Source organism: Melospiza georgiana, chromosome 5 (assembly GCF_028018845.1).
Source record: "Melospiza georgiana isolate bMelGeo1 chromosome 5, bMelGeo1.pri, whole genome shotgun sequence".
Taxonomy (NCBI): Eukaryota; Metazoa; Chordata; class Aves; order Passeriformes; family Passerellidae; genus Melospiza; species Melospiza georgiana.
In genome coordinates, this window is record NC_080434.1 from 62127673 (window position 1) to 62142561 (window position 14889).

Here is a 14889-nt window from a genome sequence, read left to right on the forward strand (position 1 = left end):
CACTCTGAATATAAATTTGATTCCTTAACATAGAAAGAAATTGTGAGGTGTAGCTATTCAGCATGAAAATTTGACAAACATAAAATTAAATTAATTTGGCTATGTGGCTATTTCTATAGCAAACAATCTAATCTAATATTAGATTTCAAAGCCAGGGTGTTCAAGGAAATGCTACCCAATGCATATGTTCAAACTCTAAAAATACTTGAAAACAGTCTTGAAACATTCAACAAGCTGTACTTTGGCCCACTATTCTTAAAGTTCCAACTCTAACGCCACAACAAACTAAGGTAATTTATAAAAACAGGCAACCTTCATGCAGGGTTATACTCTTTGCAGTAGTATTGACTTAATTTTCTTTCTCAGTTTTTACTGAACTCTTATATTCTCTCTGGACAAGCAACAGCATCCTGAAACACAGAAATTACAGCAAGTTACCAGGGTGTGTTGCATCCAGTTGCAGAACTGTCTGAAAACAGGCAATGTAAGATGCTGTATGGACCAAGTCCAGCACTGGATTTCTAGCACACATGTATTCTGCTGTTAAACTCTATGATGTTTATTTTTGACACAGCTATACATTTGAAGGAGGCATCTCGCTGATGGCAGGTCTGTAATATGTTCTGCACATGTGCTGTTCCAGTCACAACTAAACAAGCAGCCTGAATGCATACAATATGAATTAATTGCAAATTGTCAATCAGGCAAGAGATAGCAGAAAGGCTATCAGAAATCATTCTCTATCAGAAAATGAGAAGCAGATTCTGCATAATGATGATGATGCTTGATGATGGTGATTAGATGTTAAGAAAATCTCTCTCAGAAAATTTGATCCTAAAAAGATGCAATTTTGGAGGTATTAATATAGTAAATTCTAAAATAAGTAGGCCTAATCTTGAAAAAAATCCCTAAAATATTAGCATGATTCCCTAAGTATTGCCTAAAATAGAAAGGATCGCATTTGAATTTGCCAAAGAGATAAAAATGTTCAAACAAGCTCACAGAACTTCTGGGTCCCAGAGAATGGGAAAGCTCCCAGAGTGCTGTCTGACATGTGGACCTATTCATTTTTCCACCCAAATCAGTTTTCCAGATCTGGGAAAGCTCCCAGAGTGCTGTCTGACATGCGGACCTGTTCACTTTTCCACCCAGATCAGGAACAAGCTTTCACAAGTCACCTAATGGTTCCCATCATGGAACACACTCGGAATACACAGATTTTTCTAGGTGGAGCTAAGTGGGAAGATGCCTTCTGGGAGCTCACTTAATGCACTACAAATGTTAGCAGGCATTTAGTCAATTGAACTAGACTAGAATTAGTCTGAAGTGGAACTCTGTAGGAAGAGATGGGATGGAGTTGAGCTGCAGGCCGTGGGATGTGACTGCAGAGGCACAGGGCAACACAGAGGGGCCCATGGTGGCACAGAGGGGCACAGGAGGGCACAAGGGGCCCATGGTGGCACAGATTGGCACAGGAGGGCACAAGGGACCTTGTCTCCACCTGACCCTGGGTGCAGGAGGTGCCACGTGGCAGAGCCTACGGAGAGGAGCCCGCTGGAAGCTGACAGACGGATAAACAGTGTGTGATCATCCCACAGAAGGACATTCAGAACCGGTGGCAACGTGGGACAGGTCACGTAGAGAGAATTACCATAAAAGGGAATACTGTGCCTTGAAAAAGTGGATAAAACCAGCTCGTTTCTTTTGAATAAACGATTCAGATTCCCTGCCAGTCTGAGTCGGTGTCTTGGTCACTCACAGAACTCTGAAAAAATTCTTACTCGTTATTACTCAATCACAGGTTCCCCATATTAGGCATAGCCCAAATGCCTAGATTGACAAAGTAATGATTTTTCCCACAAGACTTCTCAATTTTGTTTCTCTATCACTTACAAATCATTCTTCAAGACTTCAGAAAATGTCCAGTAATTTAAGATGGTGACAATTCTGATCAAAAGCAGTGCGATCCTATCATGTAAGAATAATGTAGTTCTCTCCATCATAGTACTATCAAAGGTATGTTATTACTGGCTTAATAGTTTCATAAAAGACTTATGAATAGACTAATAAAAAGTTACCCAGAAACAGACACAACAAATAGAACTCACTACACACTTTATTTCCAGCTAAGGTCAACTGTCTAACAAAATTATTCTTAAGGAAAAGGGCAGTGCTAGAATGACAAACTTGTAGAACACTTGACATAAAATTCAGAGGGAGAATAAAAGATGTGAAACAAAGACACACAATGTATAAAATAGATTAGTTGTGATGGATGTTAACAAAGTAACTGTCAATCAGAATACTGTGAAGTTCCCAAAGTATACAGAAAAGAAGATGGTGTTATATATATTCATATAAAAATCAAGTGTAACGTTTTCCCAGCAAAGCCAAAGCAGGGAATGCTGACTGCTATAAAGCCAGAGCACCAGCTCCCTGCCTCCAGAGGACTGCCTGATAAAAGCCTCTGCCTGGGCTCATTAAAACAGCTTTATCACATCTCACAACTGAAGTCAAACACAGTTTAATTTATTAACATCCACAGACCAGCTATCACAGAACTCTCCCAGAGCTACAGTCTTAAAGAACCATATCCCTAAATTATCAGACTGTAAAAATGAATTTGGTAAAGACAGATAATAAATTCTCTATGGTCATTGGTATGCAAGTGCCATTCTAATGGTGGTTTTAATCAGGCAGTGGACAAAAGTTAAATACTTTTGGAGTATGCACACCAAAAATCATAACTAGAAAAGCTTAAGCTGGTTTAAAAGTTAAAATGTATTACATATTCTTGATTAAAGCCTCCTAGATACATCAGTCTTGAAAACTGAGAGAGGAATGAGCACACCCTGTTTTATCATTATAATAGCATTTAGTAAAGACACTCATAAAAGCGGAGGCACATCTTATCAAGTGTGAGATGGTACAGCACTGATAAAAATAATCTAAATAAGAAATGCCTGAAACTTCAAAAGCTTCGCTATTGCCTGTGACATTGACTTTTCATGTTAAAAAATTGTTTAAAGTAACTGTCTTCAGTTTTTATTTATGGAAGAGAGAACTAAGTTCATGCTACATATCAAATGTTCAAGAGATAAAATATTCTTAGAAAAGATCGAGTTCATAAAAGGGTCACTGACAAAGTTTTCTTTCTGAAGATCCAAATGCAATAAATAGCTGGAAAGAAGTGCAAGTTAAGCTGTGCTTCTTTATTTATTTGGAATATCTGTTCAGATCATAAAAGAGCTCTGGAGGCCCTTGAGAGTCCACACAGCCTTCCATCAAGCTTCCCATAGAGATGAGGAAAAGTTGATGGTTGTTTTTTCTTGCAAGACAATGATTCCTACCTCGTCCCAAATTCTCGAGAACTAATTCATACAAAGAGTTGTGCACTGCACAACTTACTCCCAACACAAACTGGGAGCAGCTGATCTCATCTCCATGGAAGCAGTAACCTACAGAGCTCTTGCAGGATGAGGAAAAACTACATCAACAGGGGCAAGCTGCAATCTCTCATTTGTGAGGGGCAGATAAGTTGAAATCTTTACCCTACTTTCGATTTTCCAATTTCAAGCACTGTAGTCAGTAAGCTTCCAACAAGTTTGAAAGTTAGAAGATAAAAAGCAACACTCAAAAACAGTTATCATTTGTAAAGGATAATTTAGAACCTATCAAGTAAACTTCCAGAGAAATTATCTATCTTGTTGAAACAGAGTGGAGAAAAACTATTTAGGTGACAACTGGGAAGTTGTCTGGGAAGTCTGCCACTGCTGAGCATGTTAAATCACAGGCTGAGGATAGGTGGAAGGCTGCTTTGGAAGGGACAGCAGTTCAGACTTAAAACTATAAACAAGACAAAAATCTAAGACATTCCAAATGCATTTTTTGTCCTATTCAGTACTATAAAATCTTGGCTATGTATTTCATCCAATTTGGGTACCAGGCTTTAAATGTAAGAAGATTCACTTTAGGACTAGGAAACAGTTCGTATCAGGAAAGATAAATTCTTGAATAGATTAACCAACAATGTCATAAAGCACCCAGTAGTGGTGAGTTTTAAGTACATTGAGCAAAAAGCCATCTGAACCAGAATATGAATATTTGATCCTGCCTTGGGGAATCAGGAGAAACAGGAAGACTTCTCACCTTCTCTTCCAAAACATTTTTCTGTGATTCCATGGATTTTTATCGCTTTTATCTCAAAATTACAAATGAAATCCAATGTAATAGAATTTTTGAGCTGGATTTTGTATCAGGCTCTAGCCTTGAGCAGGCTGTATGGATTACACACAATTGTATGCAGTCAGCCTGGTTAGTCACTGTCTGCCTAGCATTCAGAGACAAACACAAACATGTAAACTTGACTGAGTATATGTCTATTTCTCTTGTCCTCAGCCAGAAAAGTCACAACTCTGCCAGCAGTAGGATTTTTTTTCTTATAATGAAAGTTTCTCAAATGAAGATATTACACAAAAATCTCAGCATTCCTTGAGGAAGTTTTGTTTGCCAGAAAGCAAATAATTAACTGACATGTAAAAGTTGCAGATTTGGTGATTTGGATTAGAAATGCTCTTCATTATTTTGAATAAGTAAACAGGTTGTCTTTTGATATCTCTATTTACTTCTCACATTCTCATATTCTTTTTCATTATATTAGCATGGTAAGATTGTATTAGCATTACAGGGTGTATTGTCAATATAGCTGGGTATCCCCTACAGCCCGTTTTGGCCTATGAAATTATGGACTATGCAGGAAGAGACAAAAGCTTTGTTTCTTCCCTTCTCTGTAAGAAGCTTCAGAACCTGAAGAACTAAAGTCAGCTGTTCAAGCAGTTATGAACAAATGCCTTTCTTAAGTATAACAGGATCATCCTCAGCTACCAACACTGCACTGAACTGCAGCTGCTGCAAGGTCAGGCTTTCAATCAGAATGAAACAGGCACTGATGGATCCAGAAGATCTACATTAATTGTTTGAGTGCAAGGTGCATTTAACCAATACACACCCCTCTTGGAACGCAAAACATTCTGTGTTCTTGCAAGAAGAAACTACCTAATGAACTATGTGTGTTGGCTATTGCATACTCCTTTATTCCAACACTACACCTGCAGAATGGAAAGTATATATATCACCCCCACAGTCAGGATTGTGAGCTGCTGCCTACCAAGGGGTGGTTTGATAATGCCATCAACGTTTTCTTGTTCGTCTTCATGGAGGAATTAGTCACTAAACTGACAGCATTTCTGTACATATTCTTTGTAAAAAGGCTTACATGAAAACACATTATTAATGCTTTGGGTTCTTTAAAGGAAAAGAAAAATACACCAAAAAAAGCCTACTTTCTTCTAAATTGTTCAATTGAAAAAGTCCTAACAGATTGTCAGCCTAGCAGCAATTTAAGTGCTGTTGATTAAAACAACTGCTGATAAAACACTGCTTAATAAGACATTAGGAATTTACTGACACTTTTTAGGTAGTTTTACTACCTAAACAGGTCAAAACATTCTTACTTTTGCATTTCTAAGTATAAGCAGTCATTTTTGAACTCTGGCAAAGTAAAACAAGCTAAATTAAGAGTAGAGGTTTGGTTTTTTTAGCACAACATGGGATTTTAGCTGAACACCTCCCATATTTTCAAGAACAAGAAAATGTACTGATTGTCAAGTCTGGGGTGGCTCAAGGCCTTTATACACAGGAAGAGATCTTTATAAGTCTATATTGAAACACAGAATTACTTTATTCTAGTTTAGTATGAGAAAAGTTGCTGAATGCAAACAAAAGCTGTAACTGACAACAGTATTTTTATGAGTCAAAATAATGTCTAAATATTGTTCAACTCTGCCAGTCAAACAATAAACAAGGTGTGTAAGTCTGTCTAATTTTAAGTAAGTCCTACTGGTTCATATTTTTAGTAAAGATTTAAGGTACTGGGAGAAACTTGACAGCAGGTGTGCCATGTAAAGAACTATGTCCCTATACCCTCAGTCATGTCTGCTTCCCCCTCACCTAAACCTCCACGTGCTGTTTTTCCTCCAGTCTGTCAGAATTCTGTTTTATAAAACATGCATTAGAGACCACTAGTTCCACTGGATGCATCACCTACTCTCCTCTCCTTTGACTGACAATCAAGCAACCAAGAAAGAAGCATGTAACCTAGAAATAACATCCCTCTGAGGAAAAAGATTATGCAAAAAAGGTCAGAAAGTGCCCATTGAGCTGAGGGATTCATATGTGCTTCCAAGTGACAGACTGACAGAAGCAGGAGCCATCGCTTGACAGAGTTGGAGGTGTCAATCTCCTGCAAAGAGGTTTGTAGTCATCATCATGGAAAAGAAGGCAGAAAGGGCAACACCATCGCCTGTCTACCAAACCCATCCTGCTCTTTGACCTGCTCTTGCCCATTTACCAGCCATCTACCAGGCAGAGAAGGCTGGAAGCAGCACCTTCAAAGCAAACAGTATAGTGAGTAGATAGATCTTGTTTATTTTTCTTTTTCTTATTCATCTTAGATTTGGTAGACTGGCTGGGCAGAAATCAGGGCAGCACCTAAGTGTGTGTGTATGTCGATTACAGCACTTTTTTTAAAATAACAACAAATTTGAATGTATATTTGTTTCAGTTACCAGCAGGTCGATGCTGCCACCACACAATTCCTCAAACAAAAAGCCTAGATTTATCTTTCTTTATAGATAGCATTACAACAGATGATACTTTACAATAAACTCAAATGTCCATAAATCAACATGGAAAATAATACACAGAATAGAAAGACTGCATCAGAAAATATGCAGTATACAATTCACTTACTGAGCATTGGAATATAAGCCAACAGGCAGAATGATTAAGGACATCTGGATAGCCTGGGTTAAAACCAGCAAAACAGTCAAAACTCAAGACCTATGGTGATCTGAAGAAACACCTATCATACTGCTACCAGCACACAATGAGGCAAAACATGAATCTATGGTTGCATATCCCCGATACACATCTGTTATGTTGCTTCAATGGACTATTCTTCAGGACTATTCTTTTCTCCTACATTTTTTAAGACAGAATCCCTTAAAACAGGATTCAATTATCTCTAAAGGTAACAGAACAGCAGACCCCCAAGTCCACTTGCTCAGACACCACTAAAGCCACACACATAAAAGGCATTTCCTGGTCTTTGTCCTCTCCTTTCTTTTAACCACTCAGGTAGGGTCTGTAATCCCACATGTGTGTGCAGGGGCTTGCCCTGACCCCTCTCAGTGCCTGGACAGGGAGGGAGCACCTCCTGCTGCAAAAGGCCCAGGAGCTGTTGGTGCAACAGGCTTTGGCACACTCTAAAACAAACAATCTCAAAAAGGGTCAATCTTTCTCGAGCGTTCTTTGAAACTATGAGCTGCAACATTTATGGGAAAAAAAAACCAACAAAAACAAACAAACAAAAAACCATTATAGCAGTACTGGTGCAGGGATTTTGAAAATGTGATTACAGATTGCTAATTTATGGTGCTTAGAATGTACACAGACATCTCTATATATTATAAAATCCCAAACCTCCATGTTCGGTTGCAATAGGGCTTGTATCTGACAGATGTTATATAGTGTGACTTTCAAAAGATGACTGTTTCAAGTTGCATCATGTAACCATGTTAAATTATTTTTTTAAAAATCAAACTTTTTTTTCTTTTTCAATTTAATGCAAATACTTGGGATAGATCTTTTTTCATATAATGTTTTCATTTTGGCACAAACTTGTTTTTCAATGCACTTTTATTATAACCCAGTCTGTAATATCACTAAAATTTCTAAGTCAAATAACTGCATTTAATTTTAAAAATCCTTATTCATTGCAATTGTTCCCACCAGTATCAAAGGGTTCAGGAAAAGTCACAATAATCAAATGACTTACTGTGATGACATGCTGTTCTGGCTGTTCCCACTGTGAAGAATCAGACCCATCATCACACTTTGTGGTTACTGTTTACCTTTCTAATAAATCCTAAATGTTCCTCTGGATTATTAATAAAAGTTTGATTTTAAAAAAAAGATGTTCTCTACTAAAACCTATTACCTACAGCAATATTCATAATATAACTATCTGGAGATAAAGAGAGGTAACTGAAAATTGTGAGAACAAGAAAACATTATCAGTAAAATTGAGGGGCTATTTACCTGTCAATAAAATAGCAAACCCTTTCTTACTGACTGCACGATATAGATCAACCACCTTGAAGTCTATGTCTTAGGATATTCAGATTTGGAAGACTTTTTTTATGCTGTCACCACTTGGCAACTTTGTGGCATATGGGTATAATGTGCTGTGTAGTGCTAAACATTTAACTGTGCTTGGGGATTATGCATTAGCTGGTGAAAAATACCTGGTAGACAAACAAAGGTATTATCTCCTACAGTAAAATCCAAACATTTAAATGCATCATTTTTCTGAATAGGGCAAACTGTCTATATTTTAGGATTCTCTATTATCACGCATTCCACCTCTAGTTTATTTCTCCAGTGGACACAAAAGAACCTGTGACTTTCCTACCACTGTTTGTGTTACAGCAGTGTAAATTATAAACATAAAACAGGGGAGCACAACTATAAAGTGTACCTCTAAAGAAATTTGCTTTATAGGTGAAAAAGAATATAAAAGAGAAACACTATATTTATTTTCAGAACTCTGACAGAGAGTTCCTTTTAATACCATATTAAGTCTCTGCTGAGCTGCCAGAAATAAAACACAGTATGAGCTCAGATATACAGCTTTTATTCTGTGTTTGGGCTTATTCTTAGAGGCGAATGGATTCAATATATTTCCGACTCAACCACATATTTTAAACTGCTGCCAGTTTATTGCTGTCTACAGATCTCCCAAATTCATGGAAATAAATCTAGAGCCCAATCTCCTCTGCTGCTGCATGCATGAAGGTGATAACAGAAACAATCTCTCCTGTAGTGTGTGAAAATGGAAAATGATGAGGGAAAAATAAATCGAATCATGATCTATATGATCCTAAAGCTCCTGTAACACAATTACGAGCTAACAATTGAGAACATCGCAGAAAACTGGATTCCATGCTTTCCAAAATTCTATAGGCCCCAAAACACGTACATTCACTTCTCTTCCTCATTCTACCTGGTGTCCTCAGTGGGAAATCCAGGCCAAACACTACTTAGCCATCAAAGCAATGGAAAGCAAAGCTCTTGCCAGAGAAACTAGGATTCTAAAAAGACAGCTACTATTGAAAAACAATTGCCTATGTCAAACTCTTGTCCATTTGCTTTTGGTGCAGCCACACATTACAGTTCAAGCCAAACACTATGGAGAAATATCATCCATTAAACACCTCCACCACAGTGTGCTCCAAATAATGAAGGTTTAGTATCTGCACTTCTTAAGTCCCAGAAGTCTGTGCTAATAAGGAAGGGAATCCTACTTGGTTCAGACTGTGTCGACTACAACTACTGAAATTTGGATCCTTGACTTCCAAGACCACAACTGTTTGCTAATGTTTTCTCTCTCATCTCAAACAGGACTAATGGTCTCTGCTCATAGGAGACAATAAATGGCCAGCATCTGTTTGGCAAGGAAGAGTTCAAATACAGTCTATTTTGGTACCTGAAAGAAAGACAGGACCAGCAGAATTGGTGAGGGGGATGGGGAGATGATAGTAGGACAGCCTGGCAGGAATGCACATATCCATGAAACAGTGAAGCAATCAGGCGTTGTATTTTTAGATACTTTCTTTTTCAAGTGCCAAAGATTCCGAATAAATCACAATGGCAAACTGAGAGACTGAGATGGGATAGATTACAGCTGAATGCTGCACAGATCAAATATTCAGCTCCAACCCAAAGTCCTAAGTGCTTATCTGATACACTGTAAAAGCTTTCCATGACACACACCAGCTACCTCTTTTATGGCTACACTTCCCGTGAGATACCAAATCTGCCTCTACACATTTCAAAAAGTCTAATAACCCCAGGAAAGCATAAATTCTCTAAGCCAAGTACACCTGAAGCTTGTCCAGATGTTCAGTTATTTATATATCATCTTTCCGAGCATAGGTAGTAATCTTGACAGACAGTATAATTAAGAAGAAAGCTGTATTTTGTAAAAATTGATGTTTACATTATGTAAAATTTATATTGAGGAAAGCCTTTATTTTCAGCACTCATGTCAAATATGACTATCTATAACAGAATTTTGCATGTAATTACTTCTTTATCCTCATTGAACAGAGGAACTGGAGAGTGAGGCAGAACTCAAATTTTATACAGAGGCTTATGCTGCAGTCAGTTCTCTTAAGTGTCAATTGTTTCCTCCACGCTGCAGGAGTAGAATGTATATTTTACACTGAAAATATTTGCATCTCCTTGCACGTCCATCACACACATAGATCCTTTATTAGTTTGTGAGTCCATTTAATTTATTCCTTCCTTTACGTATTTGCAGATTTCACAGGAAAAGCATTGCATTTGGCAGCAGCACTTCTAGCACAGTCTAGACAAGACAGTCCAGCACCCTGTCCATCAGAATCTTGAAAGAATCCAATGAAGAAGAGTGTCTGGAGACAACAGATCATTAGTAAAAATAGTAAGGCTGACTCTTGATTGACAGCTCATTCTTTGGATGGAGCTCCCAGACAAACCAACTGATCACATTGATATGAATATTGGTGCACATCACTTGGAAAGTCACTGCCTGCTTTTCATTGTGTCAGATGAATCCCAACTGGGATATAAAGAAATTGGTCCAATACCCACTACTAACACAGATTTTGTACCTCAACACATGAGATACAAAATCTGTTTCCTCCTTTCCCCCTTCCCACCTCTTCTTTTTTTCCTGTAATTGTTTCCCAGTATATTTTATCACTTTCTTACTTTTTCTTAGCATCCCTTTCCCTAACTTCCTATTTTCAGCTTATTCAATATGTAATTTTTTGTCCTTTTAGCACTATTTCCTTTGTCTTCTAAGAATGCCCCAAGCAACAAGATAAGTCATTCATTAAAAGCAAAAGTGAGCACTAGTGCACAAGGATGTCCCAGAGGTATAGCAGAGAATATTTAACTCTAAGTAAACATAAAGTTGGATAAACACTGCTTAATAATACTATTTGGTCCATTGTGGTACTTCCGCCCACAATGTAGAAATTACAACCCTTTTCATAACATGAACTGCCTTGTCTAATAACTGAAACTCTTTAAAACTTGGCATAAATGACACCATGGCTTTCATAAATATTTATGTTTTTTGAATAAGCATGGTCACACTGGTCAGCACAATGCCCATTCTGAATTCATCACACCCTAAAGCAAAGCAACCAGTTGCTGTGATAATGCCTTATTCATATTAGTATTCCCAACAGCTTAAGTTTGTCCTAGATATTGAACCCACAGGACATTTTGTGATTAAACTTGTTCTTACCCACACAAACTTTTACTGATAATCTCCCTCTGCTCTTCTCATTTTGCTAAGACACTGCATGCCTTTACCCAGCAGCAGATGAGTTTTGACTATCACTAGCACAAATGCAGCTTTCTGATAGATAAAACATTGATAAAGACAATCTCATAAGGCAGAGGAATGAAACAGTTCATCCTTACAATGGCTCAGTATTCCACAGAGGAAACAGTCTCATACTTCAACAACTCTCAGTGGTGCTTCAATTGACATTAATTTGAATGCCCTTGAATCAGAAGAAGACCTGCAAGGTGCAAAATTAAATGTAAGGAGAAGATCAGCTTAAGGCAGTCACTGCCTGTTAAAAGGCATAAAATGTTGCCTTTTTCATTAATAATTCTCATTATTCAAGCTGCCTGTGCATTTTTTGGGTTTTATTTCACTTGGAAAAATGAAATTGAGGAACAGTCGCACTTTTGCTGGTTTCATTTTCTGACTCTCGTGCATTAACATCAAATCCCCGTAACAGCTCTACTGCAGGCATTACCATTTAAAAATGACTAACGTTTGAAGCTATGATTCTATTTGAAGAGAATTAATGAGAAAAAAATCCACCTTCCTTGTTAAAAATGCAACAGACAGGTACATTCAGAAATGCTGATGGCACTGAAAATGAGTTGAACATTTAAGAGCCTGGAGGGAGACAGCTAGAGAGAAGTGTAAAGGAAAGTTTAGACAAAAAAGGGCCAAAACTGTGGGAAGATGAAAATAAATGGGCTGTCTCACATAAGAAGAAAGCCCAAAGGAGTGAAGCTAGACACTTGTTAGCTTCACATCACATCACATCACACTGGTGATATCTGTTGAGTAATGTATGTCATTCTCCAAAAGAAAGGAGGTATTTCCTTCTAGCTCTGTCATTTTTATCTTTCTGGCATTCTTTTTCTGGCATAAAAACTTACTTTTGAGAAATGTTTTTCGCACAGTAAGTCATGTTTCAGTCAGATTTTTCTTGCTCTAAAAGAGTGTAAAAGTGTAACTTACTTCTTTTCACCATTACAAGCTTGAAGTGAATTAAAGCTGTCATTAATTTTTAAAAGCTACTACGCATGCATATCAAGAGAACCAAAAGAGAAAACACATCTAATATACAGCTCAACTGAAGGCAATTTCCATAAAAACATCATCTGGGTATTTCCTATTACTTGCATGACATGGATTCAGATATTCCCCCAATTTTTGTATAGACGCTTTCCTGCTACTGCAAACTATACCTGTTAGAAAAATAAAATTAACCTTTAAACTCTCTTTATGCTTCAATCCCTACATTAATGATCCACAAACCAAATAATTCCTCAACAGCAGCTGTACAAACCCACTATGCCTGAATCATGACCCCAGTTTTGTTTTGGCTGAACAGTCCTGCATGGTGGTTGCACAGGTAGCCAAGAGCCTGCTCGCCGTTTGTCTCTGATGATATATGTGTTATGGACAAACAGTTTGACTTCCAGACCTCTAAGAGGCTATAGCCAGAAGGCTGAAGTGGTACATGGAGGGAAAAGCCTAAATTATAACTTGAGGGTGCTGGATCTGAAAAGTAGCAAGAAGTATCACAACACCACTTTTGTGGCCATGTTCCTTATTGGATAATTATAATGACGACACATTTTTTCCCAAAACTTTAGTGAAATGCAAAGACAGATTTACAATTGAGCTGATAGCACAGTCAAATACAAAAGTTCCCTCTCCCCAACACAAATGACCTGGTATCCTACATGAAACGCTACACATTCTAAAACATAAAAAAGCTAGGATATTAAGAAAAGAGAAAAACCTAGTACAATCCAGCAGGAAACACATGGCTGCGAACCTCTTCAAGCAAGCAGAAGATGCATTCTGAAGCATTAGAAATCAAGCAAATGGTGGGATTACACTGAGTCTTTCAAACAACTTGTTGGTAAGGCTACTATTCTACACTGGCATCACAGTTCATGAGAAATCTAGCTGCAAAGCAAGAAACACCATTTCTAAGAAAATAAGTTTTCCCTGTTTTTGACTGCCTGTTTTGCAAAGTTTTTCATTAACTGTCCAACTATCCTCTGCTTATCCAGCTGGCTTGAGCTGAACACTTTTCTCGGCAACACTTACACACACTGCACCCAAGAAGCTTCGTTCTTAAATAACTGGGAAAAAACTCTTAGCACTCCAGGAGTCAAAATCCCTGTGGAGGATAGCAAGACCTGTTTTTTTCCTCCCTAAAATTCAAGTTATCCTGTAGCCTTTCTCAGGTGAATGTGTAACGGCAATGTGAGGTACAGAGAAAGAAAGGCACCAAAGAAGGCTTACCAGAAGCAGCTGGTCTCCATCAAATAGCTGCCGCTTAGGCATCAGAGAGGTGCAATGGAAACCAAAGCAGGAGGTGTAAGGGAGCCTGACCAAAATTACCTCCTGAAGTTGGTCACTAGAGAGGACGTGCCCTGGAGGATCACTCCCAGCCCCAAGTCGTTTCAGCAAAGGCAAAAGTACCAGTTAGGTCAGAGCAGGCAGCTTAGGGCGGGATTCGCGAAGCCCCTGAACGCCTCTCAGCCCGAATCCCAGGCACGAAGCGCTCGCTTACCGTCCCCATAGCCACGCACACATCCATCTGCCCGCGGGCGCGCTCGCCCCTCGCACGGGCGGGCAGCTCCCCCTCCCCGCCCCACGCCGAGCAGCCACACTCGCTGCCAGAGCAGAGGGGACGAGAGCCCCGGATAACTCAGCGCGTCCCCGCGTCCTACCGCCTGTGGAGCTGGCCTCCTCCAGCTGCGCCGAGATGCTCTCCACTCGCCTCACGTCCATGCCGGGAGGCGCCCGGAGCCGCGCCGGGAAAGCGCGGCAGCACCGCCGCAGCGGGGCCGCGCCGGAGCGGAGCGGAGCGGGGCTGGGCACGGCGGAGCGGAGCGGGATGGCAGCGGGAGCGGGGACGGGAGCAGGGCTGGGAGCGGCGGAGCGGAGAGGGAGCGGGAGCGGGAACGGGAGCGGGAACGGGAGCGCGGCCCCGCCTCGGCGGCGGCGCCTCCCCCGCCACCCGCGCGGCGCGGGGCGGGCTCGGCGCGGGGCTCCGGCGGGGCCGCGGCCGCGACCCCTTCCCTGCCGGGACACGGAGCGCTTGGGCTCGCTTACCTCCCCCTTCCCTGCCGGGACACGGAGCGCTTGGGCTCGCTTACCTTCCCCTCCCTGCCCTGCCGGGACACGGAGCGCTTGGGCTCGCTTACCTTCCCCTCCCTTCCCTGCCGGGACACGGAGCGCTTGGGCTCGCTTACCTTCCCCCCCCTTCCCTGCCGGGACACGGAGCGCTTGGGCTCGCTTACCTTCCCCTCCCTTCCCTGCCGGGACACGGAGCCCTTGGGCTCGCTTACCTTCCCCGAGCTGCCCGGCCGGGGCACGGAGCGCTTGGGCTCGCTTACCTCCCCCTTCCCTGCCGGGACACGGAGCGCTTGGGCTCGCTTACCTTC

General features: G+C 40.4%; 1 protein-coding gene across 3 annotated transcripts in view; it reads right to left on the bottom strand.

Annotated features, from left to right (window-relative positions):
* The window catches only part of KCNIP4 (potassium voltage-gated channel interacting protein 4), a 390138-nt gene extending 375741 nt beyond the window's left edge, over positions 1-14397 (bottom strand). The window contains exon 1 of one of the 3 annotated variants that reach the window (XM_058024105.1): positions 14173-14397. In XM_058024105.1, the coding sequence (XP_057880088.1) occupies positions 14173-14233 (61 nt within the window). In that variant the 5' untranslated portion in view covers positions 14234-14397. Of the gene's footprint in view, positions 1-13741; positions 13980-14172 lie in introns of those variants that run through there. The other 2 variants (XM_058024101.1, XM_058024107.1) reach the window with 2 other exon arrangements.
* Between the last annotated feature and the right edge of the window lie 492 nt (positions 14398-14889).